Below are 14,031 nucleotides of genomic sequence, written 5' to 3'. Positions count from 1 at the left end.
AAGTCCTGCACCTTCTTCACCTCTGCTCCCTGTAACCTCACCGTTCCACCTGGGTCCCTCTCATTGACACACATGTATTCTGTCTTACTGCGGCTAAGCTTCATTCCTCTGTTTTCCAGAGCAGACCTCCATCTCTCTAGATTTTCCTCCACCTGCTCCCTGCTCTCACTAGAAATCACAATGTCATCCGCAAACATCATAGTCCATAGAGATTCCTGTCTAACCTCATCTGTCAGCCTGTCCATCACCAGAGCAAACAAGAAGGGGCTCAGAGCCGATCCTTGATGCAAACCCACCTCCACCTTGAACTCCTCTGTCACACATACAGCACACCTCACCACGGTCTTACAACTCTCATACATGTCATGCACCACTCTAACATACTTCTCTGCCACTCCAGACTTCCTCATACAGTACCACAGCTCCTCTCTCGGCACCCCGTCGTACGCTTTCTCTAAATCTAGGAAGACACAATGCAACTCCCTATTACCTTCTCTGTACTTCTCCATCAGCATCCTCAAAGCAAATACTGCATCTGTTGTACTCTTTCTAGGCATGAAACCATATTGCTGCTCACAAATGTTCACCTCTGCCCTTAGCCTAGCTTCCACTACTCTTTCCCACAACTTCATTGTATGGCTCATCAGCTTTATTCCTCTGTAGTTGCCACAGCTCTGCACATCTCCCTTGTTCTTAAAAATGGCACCAGTACACTTCTCCTCCATTCCTCGGGCATCCTCTCACTCTCCAAGATCTTGTTAAACAAACTAGTCAGAACTCTACTGCCACCTCTCCTAGACACTTCCATACCTCCACAGGTATGTCATCAGGACCAACTGCCTTTCCACTCTTCATCCTCTGCAACGTCCTCCTCACTTCACTCTTGCTAATCTTTGCTACTTCCTGCTCCACACCAGTCACTTCTTCTACTCTTCGTTCCCTTTCATTTTCCTCATTCATCAACTCTTCAAAGTACTCCTTCCATCTTCCCATCACACTCCTGGCACCTGTCAATACATTTCCATCCTTATCTTTAATCACCCTAACCTGCTGCACATCCTTCCCATCTCTATCTCTTTGTCTGGCCAACCTGTACAAATCCACCTCTCCCTCTTTAGTGTCCAACCTAGCATACAAGTCCTCATATGCTCTTTGTTTGGCCTTTGCCACCTCTACCTTCACCTTACGCTGCATCTCCCTGTAATCCTGTCTACTCTCTTCAGTCCTCTCAGCGTCCCACTTCTTCTTAGCTAAACTCTTTCTCTGTATACACTCCTGCACTTCCTCGTTCCACCACCAAGTCTCCTTGTCCACTTTCCTCTTTCCAGATGACACATCGAGTACCCTCCTACCTGTCTCCCTGATCACATTAGCTGTAGTGGTCCAGTCATCTGGGAGCACTTCCTGACCACCCAGAGTCTGTCTCAGCTCCTCCCTGAAAACTGCACGACATTCTTCCTTTTTCAACTTCCACCACTTCGTCCTCTGCTCTGCCTTTGTCCTCTTCATCTTCCTCACCACCAGAGTAATTTTACACACTACCATCCTGTGTTGTCTGGCTACACTCTCCCCTACCACTACTTTACAGTCACTGGTCTCTTTCAGATTACAACGTCTACACAAGATGTAGTCCACCTGAGTGCTTCTACCTCCGCTCTAAACATTGAACATCACCCCTTCAATTTCCAGCTTCAGACTCATCAACCTGTCTGATACTCTTTTCACCTCTAGAACATTCCTCACAAACTCCTCTTTCAGGATAACTCCTACTCCGTTTCTCTTCCTATCTGACACACAGTATGTCCACCTTCCTTCTCTGCATCATGTCAATCAACTCTCTAGCCATCCCTGTCATAGTCCCAACATTCAAAGTCCCTACTGTCAGTCTTACATTCTTAGCTTTCCTCTTCTCTCTCTGCCTACAAACACACCTTCCTCCTCTCCTTCTTCATCTTTGACCAACAGTAGTCCAATTTCCACCGGTACCCTGCAGGACAAAAGCACCAGTGGCGGTCGTTGTTAACCCGGGCCCCGACCAATCCGGTATGGAAGTCATTTTCACGATTCGCATTTTTAATTTTGCATGTGTTTTACGTCGGATGCCCTTCCTGACACAACCCTCTGCATTTATCCAGACTTGGGACTGGCACAAGAAGACACTGCCTTTTGCCCCCTTGTGGTTGCATCATCAACTCATTGCACTTTTCCCATAGAGCAGGTCTAGACCATACTCTTTATAATATTAATTACAGAGACCCAACAAATCCCACCATGAGCAAGCATTTGGCGACAGTGGCAAGAAAAAACTTCCTTTAAGAGGCAGAAACCTTGGACAGAACCAGACTCAATGGTGGCCATCCGCCGCTGCCGTGTTGGGTTTTGAGAGAGAGAGAGAGAAAGAGAGAGAGAGAGAGAGAGAGAGAGAGAGGATTTTTTTGGAGAGGGAGGCACAATGCAAATACAACGTAGAATTTTTTAAAATTTTTAAATAGTATAATAGTAATTGTAGTGTTAATATTAATAAATTAGTAATAATAGGGATGACAGCTATAGGAAAAATAATGTCAGTATTAGTAACAGAGCCAATAACAACATCTGTAGTAGCAGTTGTCGGCAGGAACACAGGGCCGGCAGGTAGCAGATAACAACCACAGATCCAGTCTCTGCAGCTCCGGAGGCAGAAATACCTGCTGAAAGTGACAGAAGGAGAGAGGAGAGAAATGAGAAAGCACAAAACTAGTGCACTATAATAGGGAGTGATTTTAGTCACAGCCTTGAAAGTTCTGCCCCCTTGAAAATTCCCTGCACTGTAAGAACTCACTGTGTTCATCTGTGTTCTAGAATCAGAATCAGATTCTTACTGACTGGAAGTGGCATAACTAAATTTCCAAGATATCCTTTTCATACAGTGTGCCCCAGTTCCATAGAAATACTATAAAGTACTCAGTGAACCCAATCAACCAATGTTGACATTAAAATGAATGATTTTGTCATTTAATAATCAAGAAACTAATGTGCCATTCTGTACAAGCTGCTTTTGGAACACTCTCACTGGAAAGAATTTTAATTTATATTGGTATTTAAATAGCTTATCCATTATTACTCCTATTAGCTGTAGCTGTGTTGAGCATTCTATGACATACTATTTAAGTCTCCCTTCCATCAGTGCAAATGTTGAGAACCACTATATTTTGAGAGTTGTTACAGCTACATATTTATTGTACAGTTTGTAGTTTATTATTTATGGATTTTACAATGGCATACGATACAGTATGTAGCCACTTTATGCAACATCATCGTCTTGCTGTCTTGGAGTTGTTTCACAGGTCACAAAGTCATCAGTTTCCCAGTGTTCACTCAATTAGTATCTTGACCAGTGTCCAAAATCCAGTTCACTGGTGTGATTCACTACTGGCTAAACTGAGGATCAGTTTCTGTGTGACCCAGTGTGACAGGCTCAGTGTGAACACACAATGAGGAGTTGAACTCCCCTCTCTTATCATGTGAAGCAGCTATAGCTGTGTGTTTCTTCTGCAGAGATACTCAGAGATCTAGGGTGCATTCCAGTACCCATACTACCATACTATTTAGTATGCCATAAAAGATTTAGTATGTCCCAATACAAAGTATGTCAAATGCATCTGGTTGCATTTTGCAGTATGCAAGCCAGCATGCTTTTCTGGCTATTCTGACCTACAATCATCTGCGCAGCATGAGTATGAGCAAGCGGGTCAAAGTTCGAGGCTCAATGTTATGACGAAGTAGTATGTCCCAATTTTATGCATACTGCATGCAACAGTACATATTTTGTAAGGACAGCTGCAGTATGTACTAAAAGTAAAAAGAAAAAGTATGCAATTTGGAACGTTGCACAAGTCTATCTATAAATAGTCCCAGAGATCAGGCTGAATCAGAAACTTTTGCCCCTTCTCTTCCCTCCTCCTCTTTCATTTAGTTTAACAAATCAGCTCAGAGCTCTTCCTGTCCAGTGTTCCAGGAACAGGAAACACAGCACAAAGAAAAACAGAGCAGTGATAATTTAAAACAATACCCCTTTAATGGTATCACCCAGTAAAAAGCAATGGAAAAGTGATTTTTGCATTCCTTAGTAAGTTTGGGCAAAAACAATTTTGTCTGTTAATGAAATTTTTTTTGACACAGTTGATCATTCTGTTCTATTGGATCACCTTGAAAAGTGTGTTGGCATCAGGGATACTGCTCTAGACTGGTTAAAATCTTATTTCTCAAACAGAACTGGTAATGCTCAGTGATGCCTCCTCTTCTGTGGCCCGTCTGACCTGTGTGTTCCCCAAGGCTCCATCCTTGGCCCCCTGTTGTTCTGTGTATACATGCTGCCACTGGGACATATCATACATAAACACAGTATTCAGTACCATTGTTATGTAGATTACATGCAAATTTATGTCCCATTAAGAACCAGTGAAGAAGGAGAAGAAGTCTATCCCAATTTTACAAAAACATATTGGCTCCCTGTCCACAAATGTCAAACCTGCAGCCTGAAACCTAAGTGTAATATTTGACAATGACCTTTCGTTTGAAAAACGAGTTACAAAAGTTGTTCAATCGTGTTTTTATCAACTGAGGAGCGTATCCAAAATCAGGTCTTTTCTCTCTCGACCTGATCTCAAGAAGGTCATTCATGCTTTTATATCATCTCGGTTAGATTATCGTAATTCACTGTATTCAGGGTTAAACGGACAGTTCACCCCAAAATCAAAAATACATATTTTTCCTCTTAGCTGTAGTGCAATTTATCCATCTAGATTGTTTTGGTGTGAGTTGCTGAATATTGGAGATCAGCCATAGAGATGTCTGCCTTTTTGGAATGTAATGGAACTAGATGGCACTTGGCTTGTGGTACTCAAAGATATTATAATATTATAAAGAGTACCAAAAGAGTTTAAAGAGTCTAGACCTGCACTATAGGAAAAGTGCAATGAGATAACTTCTGTTATGAATTGGCGCTATATAAATAAAATTGTCTCTTTCCAGAAGTCATGACCTGGATACTCAAGATAATCCACAGATTTGTTGTGAGCAGTTTCATGTAGGAACTATTTTTTTTTTATACCGATAGTTCCTACATGAAACTGCTCACAACAAAGTCTGTGGATTATCTTGAGTAACCTTGTTTTGAAAAGTGCTGAATAAATAAAGTTTATCATTATTAGTATTATTTTATGAACCAAAAAATTTAAATGTTAGTTTACAGCAAAGGTGCATTGTCTGTATAAATTTGTCTCCATTAAAGGGAAATAAAATACTTTTTTCAAAAGTACATCTCCTTTATGGACAAGATCATTAATAGATTAATGAATAAACAAAAAAAAAAAGTTATAAAAATAACAAAAAGTCATGAATGTGGTGCAGTCTTTGTGGTAATTGATCAGGCATTCCATTAAAGGGACACAAACAGAGAGAGAAACCTGGGAACCTGCATCTCAACTTCACATACAAGGGCTTTGCCAGACTGTTACAGGGCGATATGATGCAAGCAGACAAATATGCCTTTAATTTGCACTTGCTGCTTCCACAGACACAGACAGGCTATTATGTGTTGTCTCTCAAGAAAAAAGGCAGCAGATATAAAACACGAGAGCATCACCTTTTCACTAACATAGGAGGATGATTCAAAGAACTTCTGAGTGTTCTGTAGTTATTCATCATACTTATTTAGTGTGCCTGATGTGCAATGCACAAGGGCACACTAGTTATTATTCGTCATACTTATCAGCATTCACACACATTCTTCAGATCTTTATTAATGTGAATGCTGATTCAGCAGGGTCAGCAGTTCAATTCCTGATCGGTCTGGAAAAAATACTCAGTTTCCAGGTTTCTCAGCAGTGCAACACAATGCATTTGAGGTTTAAGATTTTTCGGGCAAATTCATTTCAGATTTTATGTATTTTCAGTAGTGCTTTGCAATTTCACATTTCAGCTGTCAGCATTCACAAACATTTTCTGCAAGAAATGCATTTTCTAGTTATTCTGTCTTCCGTAGGTTTTTTGGTCGTCTACTACTTCTACATACTTTCAGCTAAAAAAAACATTAAAATGTGAAAATACTCAGCTCTTTGACAATCAGGGCTGCTCAGTAGCAGAGTGGTTACAGTGCATGCCAAAAAATTACTGTAAGATAATTGTTTCAAATCACATATGATTATACCTGCAGCAGTTTCTAAGTGGTGTATTACTACTAAGATATTTTAAACAGTTAAGACCGCTCTCTCTGTGTGAATCATTTCAGAATATTGAATGCACATACTTTGTGGAAACTGCAGGGTCAGCAGTTCAATTCCTGACCAATCTGAAAAGAAATACTTTTAAAAAATTCAGTTTCCAGGTTTCTCAGCAGTGCAACCCAGTGCATTTGGGGTTTAAGATTTTTCAGGCAAATTCATTTCAGATTTCTTCATTTTCAGCAATGCTTTGCAATTTCATATTTCAGCTGTCAGCATTAACACGCATTTTAATTTTCTGGGTTCTTAATCCGCCTTCCGTAAGTTTTTTGGTCTACTACTACTTCTGCATACTTTCAGCTACAGAAACCATTTAAGACGAAGCTTCTGGCAGGTACACAAAAACGCAGATGCATGCACAGAAAACACATAACATAAAAGAGCTGATAATCACAGGCTTGATAATTGAGCCACCAGTCCATCTACCCACATTGTTAGTAATAAACACCTACTTGACCTAGGTTGCTATTGTAATGACAAAAGAGCAAAAGGTGGAAAGCAGCTGAGATTATAAAGCAAGTTGAGTTTCCATGTGAGTTAAGGTGTGACTCCTCACAGGGCTGGCCTGGGCTCTCCTCACAATATAACGAAAAGTTTCACTCACAGAGATCTGTTAATCAATGTAAAATAGTTTGTCTCAGTACAGAGCTTAATGTCATACAGAAAAGTAGGGACTTCTACAGGGTCATGAAGTCAATAGGTGTTCAACCAAACCACAACTCTTGGCTGTAAAAAAAAGGTTGAGGATGAAAGGTTACCAACAGCTTGCGCGAATTCCGATGTTTCACCATGACACAGGACATTGTTGTATCTTCAGTGCACATGGTCCAAACTGCCCCGAACTTCACATGTATGATAAGAGTCCCACCCTGAACATCTATATGACAATATTTAGTTATTGTCATAGCGCCACCTACTGGAAACAGGAAGTCAGCCTTTGATTTTACATCGAATTAACATAGTGTGGTTTACACGTGATATCCAGCAAGCGTTATTAGTGTGTGTTCTCTAGCACCACATAGTGGACACACAGCCGCGTTGAGCAGCCGGCATCCTGCAAGGATGCCGCGGCTGCAGCACACCCCGATGTGTGTGGAGGTGCAAGGGCCCAATCATCGCTGCTTGCAGCTTTGCAAGGAATTATTAGTATTAGTAGGGCCCGAGCAGCGACTGCTGTGAGTACAGTCTGGACCTGCTCTATAGGAAAAGTGCAATGAGATAACTTCTGTTATGAATTGGCGCTATATAAATCAAACTGAATAGAATTGAATTTGGGAGGTGCATGTATCACCCCAAGACAAACAAAAAAAAAAGCCTCTTGGAGCCATACCCTAAACCCAACAGAAAGTCAGCCATTTTACAGGCTCCGTACTTGAATTCTCTAGGAGGAGTTTGTTAATTGATCGACTTCAAATTTTCACAGTACAATCTAAAGACCTTCGCAATTAAAAGTTGTGCTAAGTGTGACTTTTTGTTGAAGGGTCAAATCTGCTCCACTTCACGTTTGATTAGATTCCCGCCCTGAAGACATCAACATGCCAATATTCAGTCATAGTCATAGCGCCACCTACTGGCAATATGAATTGACACATTTTATACTTTGACGTACTCCTAGCAGGTTGACTAGATCATCATCATTCACCTCAAAATTTGGCAAGTCGGTTTTGCCATGACACAGGAAGTTGTAACTTGAATGTACATTGTCAAATCTTCCCCAAATTTCACGTTTGATAAGAGTCCCAGATTGAGGACATCTACATAGTCATAGTCATTGCACCACCTACTGGGAATAATTCAATTTTATTTATATAGCGCTAATTCATAACAGAAGTTATCTCATTGCACTTTTCCTATAGAGCAGGTCTAGACCATACTCTTTATAATATTAATTACAGAGACCCAACAAATCCCACCATGAGCAAGCATTTGGCGACAGTGGCAAGAAAAAAACTTCCTTTTAACAGGCAGAAACCTTGGACAGAACCAGACTCAATGGTGGGCGGCCATCCGCCGCTGCCGTGTTAGGTTTTGAGAGAGAGAGAGAGAGAGAGAGAAAGAAAGAAAGAGAGCGAAAGAGAGGGGAGGGGGAAGGGGGAAGGGGATAGGGTTAGGGAGGCACAATGCAAAGACCACAACAGGCAATAGGAAGTAGGCCTTGTGTGACAATCATCATTCGATTCATGTGAATTTTTCATGGTGAGGTCCACACTTGATATACTGGAACATGATATATAATTAGGGGGTGTTGTCTAGCGCCATGTAGTGGACACAGGAAGTGACATTTAACTCCTTTGCACCATGGCTGCAGCACACACCAACGTTTTGGAGGCGCAAGGGCCCACTCATCGCTGCTTGAAGCTTCAATTAGGGTCCCAAGTACAGAGAATCTGTGACGAGGACCTATTGAAATTCAAAAGATTATGATTATTATTATTTGCAGTCTTTCATTGCAAAAATTAGGTGCGAGGGCTACGCAAAAACTCACGAAAATTGGCACACACGTCATACGTGGCAAAAATAGATATCTGATATGGCTCTCAGGATTGGGTGTGGCAAATTGGCTCGATAGTGTACCTGTTCAAATCTGCCCCAAACTTGAGACATGCTTGAGAAGAGTACCAGCCTGAAGAAATCTACAGGCCAATATTGAATATTAGTCATAGCACCACCCAGTGGCAACAGGAAGTTAGCCTTCAGCGAAGCCATATCCTATACCCAACAGGAAGTCAGCCATTTTGAATTGAATGTGCACTTTTAGGCCATTTTTCACCATTTACAGGCCCTGTACTTTACTTCCTCCTAGAGAATTATTCGGATCGACTTCGAATTTGGGCAGTCCAATCTTAAGACCTTCAGGATCAAAAGTTCTTCAAAGTTTGTTCATAAGTTGAACGCATGTCCGAATTTCCTTGTTTCACCATGAAACAGGAAACTGGACTGTACACAGGAAGGGACATTTACCTCCTCCGTGTAGCATCCAAAACACGTGAAAATTCGGAGCAGTGTCGACTGAACCTCCGGCAACAACGCCACAACTGTGGCACGCCCTGATGTGCAGTCAGGTGCCAGGGCCCATTCATTGCTGCTTGCAGCTTTAATTAGAGGTCCAAGCCCAAGGGGGCTGGGAACCATGAATGGAAGGCATCGTGGTGCCCAGTACCAGCGATGCTGGGAACCCTATTGTAATTGCTCAGGTTATTTTTTTTTTTTTTTTTCGTTGGTAAAAGTAGTACTGCAGCATACACCATAGGAGTCATGCAAGTGAAATTCACAGTGGTGGTATAGACTCCCACATAGTACGTCACTCATTCGAAAACCTTATATGCACGCATTCCTTGAATTGAGCTGCATCTCGTGATATATGCTATGGCCATTTCCGCCTATAATTTTTCACAAGATCGCGGAATATGCAAAAGCTACTTTTTCAAACTCCTCCGAGGCCGCAAGTCCGATCTACATGAAATTTTGCACATGGAATCTATGGACCCTCATGATTAAAAGAATTTTGATACTCAAAAAAAATGCTTATAAAGGAACAACTTCAGTAGCAGTTGCAGTAAAACATGAAGTCATGTCATATCTCCACATATGATTGTCCAAATAACTTAAAACTTGGGCCAGTACATTCCAATGCCCCACCGAGGCTCAGCGTAAAATTTGCCACCAATCCGCTACTAGGTGGTGCTACAAATGCTACAAATTTGGTATGCATGAAATAGGGTCATGACTCAGTTGATGCATAAAATTTGGTAATGATTGATAAAAGTGAGCGTGGCTTATTACAACAAATGTACATTTCTACACGTTTCACATTCCAAACTTAAAAAAAAAAATCACCCATGCGTCCTACAGAGCTGAAATGTTGGTCAATTCAGAAGTCCATCACTCTATATTTTTCTAAATATACTAAATCAATTAACATTTATATCTCCACAAGTCTTCATTCAAATGCTACCAAAATTGACACAGACATTCTCTAGATGGAAGTCATCAAGTGTTTCAAATTGTGTTCAGATTGGTCAGTTAGTAGGTGAGTCTGCAATGATTTTCACTATCTTGCAGTAATTTGTATTGTATGCACAGGGTTCACATCCCAGGAGTCCAAGTCCTACTTGCCAACAATGTGGCAATTCATACATGTGGTGTGTTTTCAAGTGCTCATTTTTTGTCATAATAATTCCAAAATTGTACTTGGACCCCATGAAAATTTCTTCTAATTAGTTTTAAGTGTTTATGCAGCAAAAATCTATAAGACCTAGAAACACAAAATCGGCAGGTGGATTGCAAATTCCACCCAGGCACATATAATGACTCTCACTGAACTCAAGGTGATGCTGTAAGAATCAAGATTACATGTTCACAATTATCTCAAAAACGGCTTGGCCTACAGTCAAAATTCTTTCATCATTTTAATCTCTGAAATCATCTGCATCTGGTTCTCTGCTCTAAAAATGTCAAATTTGGCAATTTTTCGCAGTCTGCTTGGACCCTGATCATTGCCGCCCGGGCTATATTTTTTAAATGCTTTTAAAATGAACAATCACAGACTGCTTTGATAGTATAAACTGGAAGTGAGTAGTGCACACTGTAATTTCATTTTCAGGTTTTCTTTACCTTTAATCTTATTCAACCAGAAGCAGAAAGAAACCTGTCAGTGCAGAGTAAAACTATTATATTTTCAACTTTTTAAAGATTTTTTAAATAGAATGTTTTTATACGTAACCAATATACTGCACTGTTGGAGCTTGCACTCTGTATGAGAAGTCACAGCTACAGGATTGTTAAATGATAATGTAAAAACATAACTCAACAATAAAAAATAGTGCATTTATTCATGAGCATTATAATAAGCATTACAATATTTGATCCTACATTTGTGTATACCTGCCCATGTGTAACAGATGTTTTCACACTATTCTTCCAAAGAAAATGGATTTGGGGTATTTGTCTCTCAGAGAGGGCCACTGCACAAAGAAATAGTCTGATATCGGGTACAGGATTTTCCCCGTGAGTGACAGTGTCTGCACCCGGCAAATGCTTTCAACATAAACTATCAGGACTTTCTTCATTCCCAGAATTCCAAGAAGGAGTCCTGCCACACACAGGGGAACGCAGGTCCCCGGGCCGTTACACAGCACCTGAAACAACACATGCATACACACAGAGAAAGGTAGGGGATGAGCACATTTCCAGGAAGTGACACATACTCTGTTTTTCTTAAGCTACATAGAAAGCAGTGTCTGCGGGCTGTTCAGGACATCTGTGACAGAACTCTCTGCTCACATGACAGAAACTGGTTAAAGGAACAATTCAGGGCGATATGTGTTTGCCTCTGTCTTAAGATCAATATCTGTACAGAGACAGATTGCAGACTGATTTGTTTTTCATCAAGACATCTAGTTTTTCTTTTTTCCTATTACAAGAAGGGGTGCATCATCCAATGGGGATCCTACTTTTGCCCATTTGTCTCCAGTTGCACTGTCTTGGGACTGTCTGAGCTACTGTAGAAAACTGATATCCAGGAACTGTTGTTTCCAAAGAACAGTAGAGTGCATGTGAGAAATATTTGCACACACTTTAATATGTTTTTTGGAGATACAGAAAAACCTGCATACTTTATTTTTCCTAGTTCAGAAATCACTAGTTCAAAATTGATAACTTTTACAGACTTGTACCCAATAGAAGTCTCTCTTCAAAGTATGAATAATGATAACTTTTGTTGTATCAAAGTGTACTGAAATTGGTTTTATTTAAATATCAATTGTCAAAATACATGACTTGCTATCTGTATCAAAACAAACTTTGACTTATCAATAAAATATTTCTGTTACACAGTGACGTTTATCAAACTTTTGCTTTTTTCTTGTGAAACTGTGGGCATGTTCACCTCTTAAGGCCTCTTAAAGTCCTATTGAAACAATACGATAACACAAAAATCCATCTTTGGTTGAACTGCTCACAGCCTATGTCCACAACCTGTGGTTAGGGGTCACAGGTTGACATTGATTAATTTTAGTCAAAAAGGCTCGAACTTGTAATTTGTAAAATTAGGTGGTTAGTCTACAAATGTTTGCTGTGCAGTAAATAAAACAAAAGATCTTCAAGACTGCCATAAATATCAGCAGATTTCACCACTTGATCTTAAGCTCCCTCTGGCTGTAGTAAATAGAACTCTAGCGATGGAAATCTTATTCCCCCTACCCAGAGATTTCTAGGCACTGGATTTACATAAATGTACATAATCTGGTTGTCAGTAACTTAATTTTTTACACCATAAAAATGAGAAACCCAAATGAGAAACCCTGATTTCATGTATAAACTTACCCTGGATTCTAATAGGGTTTCTACATGTGTGCATATGCATGACAAAGATAGGGACAGTACTGCTGTGACAGCCACACAGGTATGTCCTGTTATTCAAACAAGAAAAAAAGCTCCTCAGGCTGTAGTATATAAATAACTACACTTAAAATATGCCAACCTTTGTTCAAAAACATTAAGCAGGTTGTTACAGTGCATGTTAAAGTGTTCATGATATCCTGCCTTAAGCTGATTTCACCCAGTAATAGTTTATATAGAGCCTGGAATGTGCTACCAAAATAACTACTGACTTTTACAGTGTTTAACTGTAATAAATGAATACATTTATCAGTTCGTCTGCAGTGGGCTGCGCAGAGTCTCGGAAGAGACCAACAAAGAGCTGGAGGGTCCTCTGACTGCAGTGGAAGTGTACATAGCGATGTTTTAGAAGTCTTCACTGAGAGCTTTCATGACCTGTCTCTGCCACAGAGCTGTAGTAGAGCAGTTCTGACTCTGTTGCCCCAAAAAAATGGTGACCTTCAAGACAAAGAACTGGCAGTCTCTATGTTCTGTACAGATGCTGTCCAAAGTCCTGGTTAACAGACTAAAGAGGGTGATGGACCAGCTTATCCACCAGACCTAAACCTACTGTGTGCCCGGCAGGTCCATTGTTGACAATTTGTCACTGACTCGAGATCTTATGGAAGTCTCTGGTTCTCTGGGTTTTGATGCTGGTCTGGTTTCTTTGGACCAGGAAAAGGAATTTGACCGGGCTGAGCACCGTTACCCTGGACTTATTGCCAAGATTAATGTTTTGTACAAGGACATTGAGAGTGTACTGAAAATTAATTGTGGTTTGTGTAAACCTTTTAAAGTGACTCGGGGTATCAGACAAGGTTGCTCGATGTCCGGTATGCTCTATGCACTTTCTATTGAACTAATGTTGCACAATGTCCGTTTTCGTATTGATGGTCTGTTATTACCTAATTTTAATACACATTTTATTTTATCTGCAAATGCAGATGATATTATTGTTATTGTAGGAAACCAGGAACATGTGAAGAGGTTAGGAAACATTGTTGAAAATTTTGGTAACATCTTAGCTGCAAAAGCTAACTGGGCAAAGGGCAAAGAGTGAAGCCTTAGTAGTTGGGAGTTGGTGTGCAGGTCTCCCTCAGTTGCCAGGAGGGTTAATCTGGGAGATGATCAGACTATAAAGAAGAACTGGCGGAGAAGGTGGAATGGAGGTTGGCTAAGTGGAAATGGCTATTACGTAACATGTCATATAGAGGAAGAGTTTTGATCATTAATAACTTGGGAGCATCAACTCTCTGGCACAGGCTAAAATGTATGGAGCCCCTTGCTAGTCTGTTGCAAAAAGTGCAGTCTATTATGGTGAATTTCTTTTGGGATAACTTGCATTGGGTTCCACAGAGGGTACAAAGGAAGGGGGGAGCAGAGCAGCAGC

General features: G+C 40.6%; 1 protein-coding gene across 2 annotated transcripts in view; it reads right to left on the bottom strand.

Moving 5' to 3' along the window:
• Positions 1-2,547: 2,547 nt before the first annotated feature.
• The window catches only part of alg14 (ALG14 UDP-N-acetylglucosaminyltransferase subunit), a 30,783-nt gene continuing 19,299 nt past the window's right edge, over positions 2,548-14,031 (bottom strand). Inside the window, exon 4 of one of the 2 annotated variants that reach the window (XM_044176485.1) lies at positions 2,548-2,690. In XM_044176485.1, coding sequence (XP_044032420.1) covers positions 2,571-2,690 — 120 coding nt within the window. In that variant the 3' untranslated portion in view covers positions 2,548-2,570. Of the gene's footprint in view, positions 2,691-11,069; positions 11,402-14,031 lie in introns of those variants that run through there. The other variant, XM_044176484.1, reaches the window with a different exon arrangement.

The sequence above is a fragment of the Siniperca chuatsi genome, linkage group LG19 (assembly GCF_020085105.1).
Source record: "Siniperca chuatsi isolate FFG_IHB_CAS linkage group LG19, ASM2008510v1, whole genome shotgun sequence".
Classification (NCBI taxonomy): Eukaryota; Metazoa; Chordata; class Actinopteri; order Centrarchiformes; family Sinipercidae; genus Siniperca; species Siniperca chuatsi.
The sequence above is the reverse complement of the archived record's forward strand: the minus strand, read 5'-3'. Positions and strand labels throughout refer to the sequence as shown.